Source organism: Schistocerca gregaria, chromosome 2 (genome assembly GCF_023897955.1).
Source record: "Schistocerca gregaria isolate iqSchGreg1 chromosome 2, iqSchGreg1.2, whole genome shotgun sequence".
Taxonomy (NCBI): domain Eukaryota; kingdom Metazoa; phylum Arthropoda; class Insecta; order Orthoptera; family Acrididae; genus Schistocerca; species Schistocerca gregaria.
Window position 1 is genome coordinate 660,801,211 of NC_064921.1, and position 17,728 is coordinate 660,818,938.

At 41.4% G+C, this 17,728-nt stretch overlaps 1 protein-coding gene across 1 annotated transcript in view; it reads right to left on the reverse strand.

Moving 5' to 3' along the window:
- LOC126336292 (tubulin gamma-1 chain-like) overlaps nucleotides 1–17,728 on the reverse strand; it is a 68,320-nt gene that overhangs the window by 10,746 nt on the left and 39,846 nt on the right. The window contains exon 8 of the mRNA XM_049999825.1: nucleotides 13,215–13,346. Within this exon, the coding sequence (XP_049855782.1) occupies nucleotides 13,215–13,346 (132 nt within the window). The remainder of the gene's footprint in view (nucleotides 1–13,214; nucleotides 13,347–17,728) is intronic.

The window sequence follows — 17,728 nt, forward strand, 5'->3', positions numbered from 1 at the left end:
AACAAAGAGTAGAAGTGGGGTGGATATACTTTGTATCCACTGTGTCTGGAGACCTTTTCCTGTGACATGTTTGTTACATTTGGTCTGAATTTGTTATCATACACTCCTTCAATGATGATCTGCCTGACACCTAACTTCTCAATAAAATGACCTTGTTCTTGAGGGTGTTAAATTTTTTTCTGCAAGAATAAACAAATGTTGTCACAGCGAGGAGATAAGTGCTGGTCAGTCGTTAATTGATGTGATATGTAGGGCATTCGCTTGTAGTCGTGCGCCGTGTGGCAGCACTTCTCTTGTAAGAACTTTGGTGTGTCCGCTGTTACTTACTTTCTACATCTACATCTACATCCATACTCCGCAAGCCACCTGACGGTGTGTGGCGGAGGGTACCCTGGGTACCTCTATCGGTTCTCACTTCTATTCCAGTCTCTTTCCCTTGCCGGTTCACGAGAGTAAACATGACGGTGTTTCCATCTAGGACGTGAGTTCAGTTCGCTTTTCTGGATAAGTAATACAGTGACTAGGCAAATTATTTATGGGCAGACTGTTATAATTACCTCAGTTCCGAAGCCAGTTTTCTCCATTTACTTTGCAGATCACTAAAAGCGTCTAACTTTTATGTTCACGTTCACTACACGATCGGTACGTAGAAGACTGGAGAGTGTAAAGTTTGTTCTCGGTTTTCTAAGCGAACTTCCGCGAGACAGACAAAATATTGCACAAAGTGCCGGTTCAACGATTTTTAGCATACTATTACACTCGTCGCTGACCAAGTCTGTAACAATTTATCATTAGCACATAACGTATGTCAACTGTTAACGTAACTTGACAAGGATCCCATACACATCAACAATATTGCAATATGATCCGTGGCAATATAATGAAAGCATCCTCTTCCATAGACAAACTGTAGTATACCAGTGTCAAACCAATGAATGCTTTACCTGCAACTGAGCATACAAGGTGTTCCGAAATTCCCGTTACAAACTTATAGGACTTGTGGAGGGGACTGAGTGGATAATATTTTGAATTGGAAACATATTATTTCGTGCTACACATCTCAAAACATGTTGGAAACGCGACCACTTTCACAAGTAATTTATCAGGCGTGATGCAGTTCATAACTTGTTCTACAATTCCATTCATTAATAACCAAAGAAACAAAGTCGAAACTTAATCAGTTTCCAGAGTGTTGTTTACAATACGGCTTCTTCCAATTCGGACGTAGCACGTCTTTTCGGAACAAAACAGTTACGCCTGCTGGCGAGAAGCTTTTTTACCAAAATAATAATAATCATTACTGTACGACGTACCAGAGAATAAAACATGTGCTGCCGTAATGTTAATCGCAGAAAGAAAAATAGGTTATTATGTGAGATCTTTACGCTGTTCATACTATTAAGAGCGGCATTAAAAGTGTTCGCTCTCTCTGTTAGTAGCGTTTGTGATCAGTCAAATTTCTAGTTAGTGAAGACTTCTGTAGAACAAAAGATGTGTAAAAGTTACAAATATTTTAATATATGTTTTAAAATGTGTGTTGAAGTTATTTAATGTATAGTGGTAACATTCCATGTCGAATTTCCACCCCTTTCCAGAATTTAACCACAGTCTAATAGATAAAGTCACGGTACTCTGATGTGAAAGATGTTACTGTTTGACAACTGTTGCGACACTAGCACTCCAAGCGGTGAGAAAGAAGTCACATGCGTCGTACGCATAATGTTCGTGTTTAATTATTTTCTACTTACTTAACAAATAGTTGTTATAATTGTGCGTTCCATGCCTTAGTAAATTACCAAGAGACATGAATTAACGTGAAATACTTGTGAAACCAGGCGACACACACCGATTCAGTGACATAAGCTACAGCTTATTCATGAAGAAATACTTTAGAATATTCGTATATTTGCAGCTTACTCCACCGAAAGCAAGAGAATACAAACATGTACTTCATGCATGCGAAGCCTATATTTCTGTTGTTATTATCATAGACTCTCTCCTTGACACTTACATTTTTTTTTTGATTACATATGATTCGCCCATTCTTACACTTCTCTCGCCATTCTAATACACGAATAACTTTATAAATATAATTACTTTGGCTTCAAAAGCGAATATGTTGAAAATTCCTGCCGTTTGCTGCTCAAATTGAGCAACAGTTGTGGAATTGGTTTCTTCTGTGTTGGGAAACAGTTTTATTCCTTTTCACGATTTATTATCAATTCTATGTCGTTTTCTCCTAAGCTGCAGCTGTGGTGGCTTATTTCGTGCTTCAAATAATTTAGGCATTACGTTCCATACAGGTTTCTTACGTTCAAAGTTCATTGATTTGGCTGAAATTGTAGCGAACAATACTCCACTTTGTTGTGTTCATATGCAATGCCTTTACGTAAAAGATTAGCTCTTCCGATGTTGACCAGCAATTTTAGTTGTTAAAGAAAATCGATATTATTCGTTGAATTTCCGTAATCTAGTAGAGAATGATCGGTCATGTAATGCACCGTTTGGTACCTTCCTGAGTACTTAGGAAACTAAATAATGACAAATATGGTGTCATTTTATTGTTATTGTCGATTTTTATGCCACTACATAGATTCCTTATCGTAAAAACCAGTATAAACGACAGTATTCATACTCATCCGATATAGTATTCAGAAGTGTCGCTTGCTGACCGCTTGGGACTCTGCTGTCGCTGTGGTTAACAGAAAGCAGACGGTGTGTCGCGACTACTATGTTAGACTGTGATTTAGGTCTCTTTATTGCATCAACAGGAACATCGCTGGCTACCTGCAGCCACTGCCATTACGCGGGATATTAGAAATTATTTCGACTGCGCGAACGACGCGGTACTTGTAGTGAAGTAATTTAAACATTTTCTATTCCAGCACTGCACCGGACGAGAATATTATCTTTTCAGATATTTTTGCTGTCTATCACAGATAGACTTTGGCCTGAACTTACGCAGGAACATAGAATCTTGTTTGGGAATTTCTAACGTTTTTCTCAGTTAAAGACATTTACATAAGGAGCTCACATTAATGAATAACATCAGCATTTCCTGTATTTTCAGTTTATTTAACCAGGGTAACAATTCTTCATTCACGATTATGTGATAAACTTTGTACCTCTGTCCAACATACGTATATTGTGCATCACGTAAAAGAAAATCTTCCTCTATAAACGAAAGACATTATTTTTATTTCAGGAATGGTCGCATGCAGAAGAAATGATTGTAATATTTAATTTTTTCAAGTTTAAAGATTATTTTTCAAATAATAAATTAAAAATTAAGTTATATCCAGAAACAGGAGAGAAAGTATAAAATGGCGCCCAATAATGTGGGGCGCGAATAATTGTTTTTCACGAAAGTCATGTGATTTATATTTTAATATTTTTTATGTATATACATATTTCAGTATTAACTGTGACATTACGCTTCTCTCACATGTAGCCCATGAGAGGTACTCAAACGAGGAAAAGTTCTTAGGGAAGGAAGCCGAAGTAAAATAAATCTGGAGAGGAGTCTCATAAAGGTTTTGGAATAATACATAATAAGTAAACATAGGAAAACAAATTGCAACCAGCAAGGTAAGGGCAACAGTGTATGATTCTTGCTTTGGCGTATAACTATGCAAATGAGAGTACATTAGATTAATTGTGGAGAACAATAAGTTTGTAAAATATTTTATTATGTAAAGACTAGAGTCTTTCTATATTTTGTGTTTGTCACACAGTGTTTTATTTTTAATTACACTTTTAGTGCAACTGTTGGTTAGGAGCGTAATACGCCATAAATAGATATGGTGAAACTGGGTACATAGGGAGAGTCAGTAGCTAATTTGAATGTAAAAAATATATTATCATGTAGGATTGATATACAATCTATTACATTACTAAGTCTAATTACAAACGTTATTGTAAAGTTAGGCCAGTGTCTGCAAGGAAAGTCATATGGATCGATTCATCCGAGTGTTTGACATGGACTGCTATGTAGTAATCGAATAATGTATATGTACAGTATTTGAGGCACAAAATATGCAAGAAATGTCAGTATGAAAATGTAACAAGAATTTATTCTACGAAATGCGATACAAAACGGAAAGAGTGTGCCAACATAAATTTTATAGAAAATATGTTAGTAATCTGATAAGAAAAGAAATGTGTTAACTGTGACTGTTTATTTATAGTTATTAAGTACACATGAGTGCGATATTGAAAGTTAATGAATATAGTATACAGTCTGAACTCAAAATTTAATATAAGCATGAAAAGAAACGGTGAAAATCAGTATGACTTGAAAGTTACTGTAGTGACTTTCGCGTTTAAATCTCGGACGCCTAACGTGCGAGACAGTAAAGTGACTTGGAATAGATTAAGCGTACAGGCAGTGGTATGATGGATGAAATGTTACAGTCGTACTTTTAGAATGGACAGAGGTTGCTGCGCCAGCAACAATGAAAATTCCTCACTCGCGGCGGACGTTGAAACAGAAACACTACGCGGTCGCTGCCGACAATATGCATGGGCAGATTACACGAGCGGTTAGTCACCTACAGCCGGACACTAATGACGTACCTATTTGTGGCCTAACCGTGTTTGTTGACAAACAAGAGATGCTATTACCAAACCGTGTGATGAAATGAGCAGTGTCGCATAAGTAATGAAAAACAACCATGCCACGTGACGCTACGAATACCTACAGAACTGGCTCTGAACTTGTCAATAATTGCTGGCTGTTTTGGTTTCTTTCTTCCGCAGCATATCATCATAAGTGATAAAATATAATGTAGTGCTGCTGTTTGAATTTTATTTCATGCACGTGCAGAGGAACTGGCCAGCCCAGCCGAACACCATTGGATACTGGGGCGCCTGAGGACCACGGGCGTCTGCACTCGCAGCCAAGCAAAAACGGCGCTGAGGGTCATGGGGTCGACACCCGACACCGTGTTCCAGCAGCGCGGTACTCAAACCGACAACGGCGTGTTCCCGACGAGACGCGGTTCGGTGCGACGTAAGCCCACGGCAGCATCGACGAGCAACGACAGACAGCGAAGAAGAATTATTGCACTTTATGAACAAAAGTATGCTGTATGCAGAAAACCGAACACTGAAGTTATTCTTGCAAAGGAACAAAAATGAACTATCTGAAATCTTTATGAGAGACTGTAAACGAACCTTTAAAAACATGTGACCCAAATGATACGGCATTTCCCACAAAGACTACTAATGTAAATACTAATTCATGTTTTGTTAATGTAAAGTAATGTTGTACGATACAATTATGATTTTCTTAGTATATTTGTGAAGCATGTAAAAAGTAAATTAGGACAGTCTGAAGCTCCGTCTTAGGTTTTCCCTCGCGTTTTCTTGTGACAACAGCCCAAATGGGAGAGCAAAAACTTAATTTGTCCCAAGGAACTGTCACGTAAGAATACAAACTATCCCTTTAACTGCTATAGAGTAAGAACAAGATCTTTTTGTCTGTAATGTGTACTTTCTGATATGAAATCACCCTTCATTGAAAGTTTTCAGAAAGGAATAAAAACAGCTGTTGGTCCTGACATTTCGGAAATGTCAAATGAATGATGCAACGGTATGTTAGGCTTCTCTATAGTCACAAAAATCTTGGAATATGGATGGCATAAGGTATCTGCCGTGGAGAACGTGAATGACACAAGCTTTCTTTCACAAGCTAACAAATACGTCACTGTACGCAAAACAAACAGTTACAGAACGTATTTAAAAATATTTACACCAGTATTCAATCTTTTTTACGAGGTAAGTGCGTACATTTGTACTCTGAACACATGCCAGGCGCGATTCCGAAAAGAACCTCAGCAACTCTGTAGCTTACAGAATCATACACGAATAATGTGACTAACAAAACATCAAAACAGCCACAGAAGGACATCCCGAAACATGGTGGCTATTAGTACTGCGTGACACCGCAAGGAACGCTGAATAACATGCCATAGCCTCTCTACATATACTCTCTCCGACAGCATCAAAAGGAATGCCGCTCGCTAGCTGTAGCCGCTGCCATTGCGCGGGGTATTTGAAAGTATTTCAACTGCGCGAAAAACACGCAAGTTAGAGTGAAGTAATTTAAACGTGTTCTCTTCCAGCACTGCAGCGGACAAGAACATTATCTTTTCAAATTAGTTTTCTTTCTTCAGCTTATTGATTAAAATTAGTACAGATAGTCTTTTGGCAAACTTACACAGGAACAGAGATTCTTGTTTGGAGAATTCGAACGTTTTTCTCAGTTAAAAACATTTGCATAAGGAAATCAGGTTAGAAACATCAGAATTTTTTGTATTTTCAACTTATTTTATCAGGGCAGCAATTCTTCATTCAGGATTTATGACAAGCTTTACACTTCTCTCCTACGTAGACTACGTATATTGTGCATCATGTAAAAGAAATTCTCTCTCTCTAAAGGAAAGACATTATTTTCAATTCAAGGATGGATCTCATGCAGAAGAGATAATAGTAATATTTATTTTAGTGGAGTTTAAAGGTTCTTTAAACAAGAAATTAAAAATTAGTTTATATCTAGAAATAGGAGAAATAGCATAAACCGTTACAAACTTATAGGACTTGTAAAGGGGACTGAGAACATAATATTTTGAACTGGAACCATATCCAGAAACGTACCGTTTCCGCGTCACAACCATTTGAAACCATGTTGATAACGTGACCACTTTTACAGGAAACTTATTGGGTGTGACCCAGCACATCACTTGTTCTACGGTTCCACTCATTAATAACCGCAGAAACAAAAAGTAAACTTAATCAGTTTTCATAAACACTGCCACTTACAGTGCGACTTCTTCGAATTCGAGTGTAGCACGTCTCTTCGAAGCAAAACAATCACGCCTGCTGACGACCAAGATACCCCTTTCTCGAAGCTGTTGCGTAACTGTGGCGAAAAGGGGATGCAATAGCGTCGGACGTTGTGGATAACGATCCTGATAACGGCGACGAGCAGCGCTTTCCATGGTTGTGAGCTTCGTCATCCGGAAGGATCATGTGGGAGTACTCTACAAACGTGTACTCAGCCACGTTGCTCTAACACTCATAGACGCATGAATGAAGTTCGAACCGTTTCAAGCGTGGAGGGACACACGTCAAACGACATCAGACGATCCGACGTAAGCACCAGCCCACCACGACCACCCTCTTGCATACCTACCTAGCAAACATGTTTCCACACGGCTGTAGCACGGAAAGGTACGTTTCCGGACATGGGTTGCAGTTCCAGTTATTGTCCACTGAGCTGCCTCTACAAATTTGAAACGGGAATTTCCTAACACCCTGTACATGACTATACCGCTTCCGCTTCTTATCTCCATACTGAACGTACTGGATGTAATACACTGGCATTATGTTGGGTGGCAAGTGCAACGCATTGCTCAATCTATTATTCAGTTCTGTAGGCCAGGTGTTGTATGAAAAAATGCTACGACTAATTTTGAATCAGCTGTTTGCTGCGTGAACGTAATATGTAATTACAGGACAAGAACAAGCAAATGCAATCCCACCTTCATCGCAGGAGGACAAATAAACAATAAATTGAATATGTAAGAGACAAGTTGTTTGTTCACACTCCTTAATCGATTCACTGGAGTGCTGTTTATCTTGGCAGTGCGTGTAGCGAAGCGATTTACTCAGCACCTAGCGACATGCGTGCATCTCATCACGTTGTTCGCGTGGGTCGGCAGCACCTCCGGAGTGGTGATAAACGACAACGGCATGGTAGCGTCCTAGTAGCGCGGGCAGATTACGGCGGGTAAGACGGCGTCAACTCACACTGCAGTGTGGCGAAAATCTTACCTGACCTCCTCGACGTGCATCTAGGTGATGGAACTGGAGCAGTTGCTAACAATGGCTAGCAGCTACCGTTGTTCGCTGAGCGCAGAATTAGTACCTGACTCGCACCACATGCAACTTCCGATTTTCAACGTACATCAACAGACAAATCAGTTCGGAGAGTGGGTTCATGTCAGCTTCATCAGCAATCTGGTATGTGATGGTGCCAGTACAAGTCAACAAGCAACTTACCAAGCCAGCGAATTAGTCCATCTCCAACCTGCGTCGACTCATGTACACTCCCGGAAATGGAAAAAAGAACACATTGACACCGGTGTGTCAGACCCACCATACTTGCTCCGAACACTGCGAGAGGGCTGTACAAGCAATGATCACACGCACGGCACAGCGGACACACCAGGAACCGCGGTGTTGGCCGTCGAATGGCGCTAGCTGCGCAGCATTCGTGTACCGCCGCCGTCAGTGTCAGCCAGTTTGCCGTGGCATACGGAGCTCCATCGCAGTCCTTAACACTGGTAGCATGCCGCGACAGCGTGGACGTGAACCGTATGTGCAGTTGACGGACTTTGAGCGAGGGCGTATAGTGGGCATGCGGGAGGCCGGGTGGACGTACCGCCGAATTGCTCAACACGTGGGGCGTGAGGTCTCCACAGTACATCGATGTTGTCGCCAGTGGTCGGCGGAAGGTGCACGTGCCCATCGACCGGGGACCGGACCGCAGCGACGCACGGATGCACGCCAAGACCGTAGGATCCTACACAGTGCCGTAGGGGACCGCACCGCCACTTCCCAGCAAATTAGGGACACTGTTGCTCCTGGGGTATCGGCGAGGACCATTCGCAACCGTCTCCATGAAGCTGGGATACGGTCCCGCACACCGTTAGGCCGTCTTCCGCTCACGCCCCAACATCGTGCAGCCCGCCTCCAGTGGTGTCGCGACAGGCGTGAATGGAGGGACGAATGGAGACGTGTCGCCTTCAGCGATGAGAGTCGCTTCTGCCTTGGTGCCAATGATGGTCGTATGCGTGTTTGGCGCAGTGCAGGTGAGCGCCACAATCAGGACTGCATACGACCGAGGCACACAGGGCCAACACCCGGCATCATGGTGTGGGGAGCGATCTCCTACACTGGCCGTACACCTCTGGTGATCGTCGAGGGGACACTGAATAGTGCACGGTACATCCAAACCGTCATCGAACCCATCGTTCTACCATTCCCAGACCGGCAAGGGAACTTGCTGTTCCAACAGGACAATGCACGTCCGCATGTATCCCGCGCCACCCAACGTGCTCTAGAAGGTGTAAGTCAACTACCCTGGCCAGCAAGATCTCCGGATCTGTCCCCCATTGAGCATGTTTGGGACTGGATGAAGCGTCGTCTGACGCGGTCTGCACGTCCAGCACGAACGCTGGTCCAACTGAGGCGCCAGGTGGAAATGGCATGGCAAGCCGTTCCACAGGACTACATCCAGCATCTCTACGATCGTCTCCATGGGAGAATAGCAGCCTGCATTGCTGCGAAAGGTGGATATACACTGTACTAGTGCCGACATTGTGCATGCTCTGTTGCCTGTGTCTATGTGCCTGTGGTTCTGCCAGTGTGATCATGTGATGTATCTGACCCCAGGAATGTGTCAATAAAGTTTCCCCTTCCTGGGACAATGAATTCACGGTGTTCTTATTTCAATTTCCAGGAGTGTATTTCGGCCGATTGCTCATCTTCTGTGAATCTCCTCAAGGTTTTGGTCTAAGTTCACTCCATAAATGAGCCTCTGGTACCTTTTCCTTGAATTTCAGACCTCGTTACTTATTCTTTGGTTTTCCACTTGCATTCTTCCTTCTGATACCAGTGTTTCCAGAAGATTTCAGAAAGCCCGTGTCCTTCTGCAGCGTCAATGGAACATGGAAATTTTCTGACATAATAAAACCGTGAGCTGGACCAGATTTAGAACTCGGAACTTTCTTGCCCCTCTTGGACAGTACTCCCTCTGATCGGTCCAGGCACCACTCACTGCCTATTTACAGCTCCACTTCTGCCCCCACTTATCCCCTATACTCAAAATTTCGTAGTCGCATTCAGCTGTTGACATAACAGAAGTGAATATTCAATTTCGAATGTATTTTTTCAATTGTGAGGAGTGGTTGAGATTGTGCAAAGGGTTGTCATTTATACCATGCTCCTTAGTGAGTCATATAATTTCATATAAAGTAATCATAACAGGTTAAATCTGCATGTGGAACTGTTTATACTGAGCACTTTAATTCAACGGCGCAATTGTGAATTGCATTATGATATTTCGTTTTCAAAGACGATTTCTCAAGAGACAATACTACAAAGATGCAAGACTGGGGAAATTTACATGAACGTGAGCTATCATGTCTTCCATGTCATCTGCTAGTGTCGTACATGAACCGAAACGTTTAGTTCTGTATTGGGAACAAAATTAATGGAACGTCATCATCTTCGAGAATCTCTGAATTAAACTGGTTCGTTCCTGTGAGTGGAATAGTTTAACTCTCCACGGACCACCATTTACTATTTATAAACACTGACCATCAGGCTATTTTGTATATCTAAAGAAGGAGTTTCCGGGCTCCCAACGGCGAGACTATGAGTGCTTGTATATCAGACTCCTCTCTATATTTATTGTTGCAACGCATTTTAAGTTTTCTGATCCCTTTAATTCCATCTCACTGCAGTCTTTCTGCAATAAAGACACTTTTACGCTATTGCTAAACTATACACTAAAGAACCATCGATCGAAGCGGTACCTTTTTACACGGCTTTCCACTCTTTTTTCCTTTCCTCTACACAATTCATAGATGCAAAACACCGTTCTTGCCCTTCCCCCTTCTTAATCCGCTGCACTGTATAAACTGCTTATCTAATCTCACATGAGTTTACAAGCGCAGCGCGTGTTCGACATGTTAACGGCCACGGGCCATAAATTAGCCGTGGCCGTATTGCGCTTTCATTCTTCCAGAGCATGGTTGCAATATATCAGAAGTTTTCTCTCAGTGATTTCCAGTGAGCACCTGTTATTCCTCACAGATAAAGGAGGTGATGTCATCTCTAGTGAAGTGGCCGACAGAAGTTGTATACATCTTATGTCAAAGGAGAACAGACACAACTTCATGTTAGTAACAGTTTTCTAAACAGTCTCACATCATAAGCGTTACAGAAACTAACGGTTTCGAATCCACCCAAAATTAAAATTCAGGTTTATTATGGTTACAAGGGCGATGTTCTTGAGGACAATATTATAGAAATGGAAGAGAATGTAAATGAAGATGAAATGGGAGATATAATTCTGCGTGAAGAGTTTGAGAGAGCACTGAAAGACCTAAGTCGAAACAAAGCCCCAGGAGTAGACAACATTACAACTATTGATTGCCTTGGGAGAGCCAGTCCTGATAAAACTCTACCATCTGGTGAGCAAGATGTATGATACAGGCGAAATAAACTCAGACTTCAAGAAGACTATAATAATTCCAATCCCAAAGAAAGCAGGTGTTGACAGATGTGAAAATTACCGAACTACCAGTTTAATAAGCCACTGCTGCAAAATACTAACACGAATTCTTTACAGACGAATGGAAAAACTGGTAGAAGCCGACCTCGGGGAAGATCAGTTTGGATTCCGTGGAAATGTTGGAACACGTGAGCCAATCCTGACCCTACGACTTATCTTAGAAAATAGATTAAGGAAAGGCAAACCTACATTTCTAGCACTTGTAGACTTAGACAAAGCTTTTGACAATGTTGACTGGAATACTCTCTTTCAAATTCTGAAGGTGGTAAGGTTAAAATACAGGGAGCGAAAGGCTATTTACAACTTGTACAGAAACCAGATGACAGTTATAAGAGTCGATGGATATGAAAGGGAAGCAGTGGTTGGGAATGGAGTGAGACAGGGTTGTAGTCTCTCCCCGATGTTATTCAATCTGTATACTGAGCAAGCAGTAAAGGAAACGAAAGACAAATTTGGAGTAGGAATTAAAATCCATGGAGAAGAAATAAAAACTTTGAGGTTCGCCGATGACATTGTAATTCTGCCAGAGACAACAAGGGACCTGGAAGAGCAGCTGATCGGAATGGCTAGTGTCTTGAAAGGAGAATATAAGATGAACATCAACAAATGCAAAACGAGGATAATGGAATGTAGTCGAATTAAATCGGGTGATGCTGAGGGAATTAGATTAGGAAGTAAGACACTTAGAGTAGTAAAGGAGTTTTGCTATTTGGGGAGCAAAATAACTGATGATGGTCAAAGTAAAGAGGATATAAATTGTAGACTGGCAGTGGCAAGGAAAGCGTTTCTGAAGAAGAGAAATTTGTTAACATCGAGGAGAGATTTAAGTGTCATGAAGTCGCGTTTCTGAAGAAGAGAAATTTGTTAACATCGAGGAGAGATTTAAGTGTCATGAAGTCGTTTGTGAAAGTATGTAAGTGAAACATGGACGATAAATAGTTTGGACAAGAAGAGAAAAGAAGCTTTCGAAATGTGGTGCTACAGAAGAATGCTGAAGATTAGATCGGTAGATCACATAACTAATGAGGCGGTATTGAATCGAATTGGGGAGAAGAGTAGTTTGTGGCACAACTTGACTAGAAGAAGGGATCGGTTAGTAGGAAATGTTCTGAGGCATCAAGGGATCACCAATTTATTATTGGTGGCAGCGTAGAGGGTAAAAATCGCAGAGGGAGATCAAGAGATGAATACACTAAACAGATTCAGAAGGATGCAGGTTGCAGTAGGTACTGGGAGATTAAGAGCCTTACACAGGATAGAGTAGCATGGAGAGCTGCATCAAACCAGTCTCTGGACTGAAGACCACAACAACAACAAATGATTACAGAGAAATTCTTCAGTTAGGAAGTAAAGGACTTCCATATGTCAAAACAAAATTTCTTTTGACACGTTGAGGTAGTTTAGCTCTTAATTGGCGAGCTACTTTGTAATCAGAATAAACATAGCTATGGCTAATATGTGAATCCGAGATACAATATGTCATTCCTATAGAACAAAACAGAAAATTTCTGCGAACGCGTATGGAACTTACTCAGTTCTGGAATGATAATGTACTTGTTTATTACTATGTAGCTTATCCTAGTTCTAACACTCGTTTTATTGCTTCTTGATGTTGCTCATGTCTCTAAGTTTAGAATTAATGAGTTGCAAATTTGGTCAGAAGATGTGGTGTTTCGTTGCTTACAACGATTAAAGAACACGATGGGCTGTATATACACTAACACCATTTGTTTGAATGTCTTTTCGGTTCGCTAATAAGGCAAAATAGGTTTCAGCAAAATGTGTTACGAGACTGTCTTGCTAAGCCGTATGCCAAGTCTGCATGTCGGTACTTACGTAATCAACGTACTTGAATAATGTTGAGAAGAGAGATGTAGCAGTGAGGCAGCGTTCTGTCCTGTTGCGTCGACACCATGGCGTTTTTTGGCTGCAAGAGGCACCGCATCACGTCCATTACAGATGTCCTGCGCGTCGAATAGATCTGGAAGGAAGATACAGTGATAAAATTCATAACGTTCATCCAACATAGTGTTATAAAAATATTTCAGTTGGTGGTCTTTGCTTAGAAAGTTCTAGAAATATGAGATACTGAAGGGATTTCATCGAATACCTCTTGGTTCATAAGGAGGCTGGTGCTAGAAACGTTTCAGAGAAATAACATCAAAGCTTTTGTTTGTAACGGGTGTGATCCAAGTAATGAGGTTTTGAGCAATTTATACCGATTGTATCATGCCGAGCTCAATTCTTCATTAAAAGAAATATAGCTGCTGTCTGACTTGTTGTCAAACCGCTCTAGTAGGTGTTACCATTTTGAATAAGTTATAAGATAATAAGTTGTGGAACTTTCTATTCCATAGGCTATCACACGAATTTGTCTTCGGTATTTCAGATTTTTAGTAGCATATCGCCGTCCCAAGATACAGTGGCGTTGTGTGAAGGTCCTTTACCGAGTCGCAACTTTGCTTCTAAGTTTTAATTTCACAATAACCTCAACAAAATAACTTCGTCACTGACAGACTGCAGTGGCGGGGGCAGTGTTGGCAGCGTGCAGCCAGCCACGCTTCACAGGGCGCTGCACGTTCCTACAGAATAGGCAACGCATCGAGCACGTGGCGGTTGAGAAAGATCTACAATTGGATGGCGGCTGGTCCGTACCACTCGACGAGCCGAAAAGTTAATCATAAGGTTATTTTTAATCAAAGTATATTGCTCGTTATATTAGTTGTGAATGCTCTCACCTCAGTGGTTGGATCTTGGAATTTCTCTGATTCAAATTAGTAGTGTCGAAGTTGTGAACTGCGAACTACGTCTTGTGATCAAATCAGTCTGGAGTCTCTGATCAACTCATTTTACTAACGTAGCAGTGCGGAGAGTTCACCGAAAAAACAATTGTCTGACATTGACGGACGGTAGTCCCCAACTGGGGAAGTTCGGTCGTCGAGTTGCAACTGTTTTTCGCTTGACGCCACATTGGGCGACTTGCTTGATGATGATGACGAAACAGTTATGAGGACAACACAACACCTAATGCCCGATCAGAGAAAATCCCGACCCGCTCGGGAATTGAACCTGAACCCGCTGCATGGCAGTCTGTCATGCTGACCACTTTTTTCCGCTTATCGTTAGCGGTCACGTTACCATTTCTTCTGTTTTTTTCTTTTTTGGTCCCTTTTTATTGGTCTCTTCTTGAAATAAGGAATAAAGTGTTGCTTGTAGAGAACAAAAAATAGTAATAATAATAACAGTAAACGCCTACTACATGAGTAAAATTTTACTGGTAAAATAATAAAGGAAATAAAAATTGCTATTGTTTGAAAATAAGACGATGTTGTTCATAAAACAAAATATTTATGGAAACCGTAAATAGGTGTACATTTTAAAATTTTTGTTTCACATAAATGGTGTGACAGATGATAAACACAAACTGCTTCTTTCAGTACAAAACAATAACAGACCACGTTCCTGTTCATGGGTGCGTTCCTCGCCCATCCCGTTGCACCTCGTCTTGGTGCCCGGTAAGTCTTCACGTATGAAGATGAATCGCCTCCAGTGTCCTGGTCCTTTCTTGTTCAGAATAGTCGTAACTAGTATTTACATTCTCTTACTTGGTACGCCCCAACTGAGTGGGGCCTCAAACGAAGCACTCTCTAAAAAATTGCGTAATATGTTCGATGTATCGGATTTTGCATAATCAGTGAGTGACGTTCTTGTTGTGAGTTCCAAAAGTCTAGCACATTCTTAGTGCCCTCCAGGAAGAGGTAAAGCACAGTTAGATCCCGTATCCAAGAAACTACGTTGGTCTTCGTTTGGGGAAAATATGTCATTTAAAGGAGAAGTAGTAGCTGTGGTTCTGTTTCTTGCGTCACCATCAGAAGGAAGAAGGCGACCATTTTTTGAACCAAACACCATGCTGTCATTGAAGGTCCGCATATCAGGCGATGTCCATCTGTGTCAATAACATCCTACTGTGGACACAGTGACGTAACCGTCCGGCGAATTGTATGTAACTTGGAACGTGCCACATATTTCCCATTATAATCTGATACCACAGTGCACGCGTCGCTTATGAGGGTGTGCGTGGTTCACTTACCCCTCGCCACATACCATGCCACTGTTGGCTGCCGCCTCTCTACGGCATTGTTCATCGTCCACGAGTCAAGATGCGATATGTATCATGTACTGTTGCCGTCCTGGTGATCGGTAGTTCCATATGTACGTAACTGTGATGCACAATAAGGATTCGTATGTGGGTAATCTGTGGTGTAATGTGAGCCACCGCCACCGATGCCAGATGAGAAGATGATGCCAGTTTTTCTGCCAAGGTGGCCGTCAGACTTCTTTTTTATATCATCTTGTCTGTCAGCTGTAATGGTGCCCCAATAGCTCCCGACTTCGCCATGTTCGTGCAACTTCTCGTAGCCGTACCATACAAATTAATCGAATGCAAATCTTCCTTGCCTCGTCACGCAACCGTGTTGAAAACACTAGGACATCCGCATGTATTCTGCAGATAAACTTGTGGTGCCTTATCGTCATTCTTTAAAGTCGATTCCGGAGCCCGCAGAGCAGTGGCTCGAGAGTGATGGCGTAAAGTATCATCAACAGCGGGCACCCTTGTCTGATCGATCGCGAGATGGTGATGGGCCCATCATGCGTCCATTGATGAGCACTTTGGAGGAGGCGCCGTGGAGTAGTCGCATCACTGCGTTGACAAAACCCTAAGGAAACGGCATTTGCGTCATCACTTACACATGGTACCACTCAACTAAGGAGGAGACACCACAAGTTATTTTCAAAATGACTGTTTCACTATTCCTGTGAAATACAAGGGGGAAAGGAGGAAGAAGAGGTAAGGTTACAGGTTAACGCCCCGGTGCGCTCGAGATCATTACAACCGAGGCTCTGCGAATTTTAAAAATATTTTCCAGCAACGACACTATATTGCCTTCTAAGTAGATGACAAAATATTTGCTTTGGTTATGGCAGAACATGCGATTCCAAGGACAGTGCACAGCTTTTACCTAGTGGGAAAATATATTTTGAGCGGAACATCCGATAGTGTTATCAGTTTCGATAAAATATATGATTTCACTGTTGCTAGTAAACGTTACGCTCGTTTATTCAAGTCAGTTGTCTCAATATCAAGTATATCAGCGTCTTAAATACGAAAGAGGAAACGCTATGCGTAAATGCTTAATTTCATCTTCCACTATCCATCAAATTTCAATAACCGAACCGAAGAACAAGAACCACTCTTCAAAAATAATTAAAATCGCGTTGTTTTGACAAAAATTTGACGCAAGGAAATTATGTTTCCGTAATTGTTGTTTTCTTGAGCTAGGATATCTTACTAACTTACCACGCAGTAAAAACGTATGGTAACACGACGTCCGATGGCCAGTAAATTGGGTAATGTTCTTCAGCAGAAACGTTGCTAAAACATTAGTGTATAAATCAGTGTGTGGCATATACACTTTCGTATAGCTACCAGAATGTATCATGAACCCGAAGGAAAGAATATTCGGACACATTTTGAAAATGGTCGACGGTGCTCAAGGCTAACTTTTCCATGTTGGAGGATATAAAGTCTTACAGTTCAGCTGCGCTGACTGCTATTCAGCTTACGTATTCCAAACACTGAGCTGCTTCCAGACAATGAATACAGCATATTAATAGTGGAGCAGGAGCTAATTAACACAAATTTAAATGAAGTCGTGTGACAAAAGGATTTGTATATTTCCAGGACGATTTAGGGAAACCACGTAAACTACAAATCATAACGTCAGACTAAACTTTTACATTGGTTCCTGTTCCACAATGTCCTTGCTGTCACACTTTGTATTGTGAAGTCAAATCTGTAATCATAACCATTTCCGTGGAATCGACGGGTTACTCACTGTCGCAAAAATAATCGTAAAAATATCGACTACCTAGAGTGAAACTCCGTCTTCGTAATGAAGTATCAAACGGAGCCAATAGTGATAAGGTTTCTGTCACGTTGCAGCTGATACTTCATATGCCGAAAGAAACAACTATCTCAGCTCAGATATTCCAAAGAACAAGTAAAGCTGAGTAAATATTTTCATTGTCGTTCGTGCGTTCGTGGAGAGTGTAGTGCAAAACTCAAGTAGGAGTTCCCCTCACAAAAAAATATAAACAAGAACGACTTACTGCCGTGCTGTGGAGTTGAACAAGATTGTTATATCTTTTTATCTAGCTCCAGACTTTGGTCAAAACGAACTTAGCAGATATATGTGGAATACCTCTGTTTCTTAATACTGAGTGTCTTCCACATTGTCACAATTTTTATTTTCCATTTGAGTGCCTTCGCTGTCAAGGCTTTCTATATGGCCCGTAGTAAAA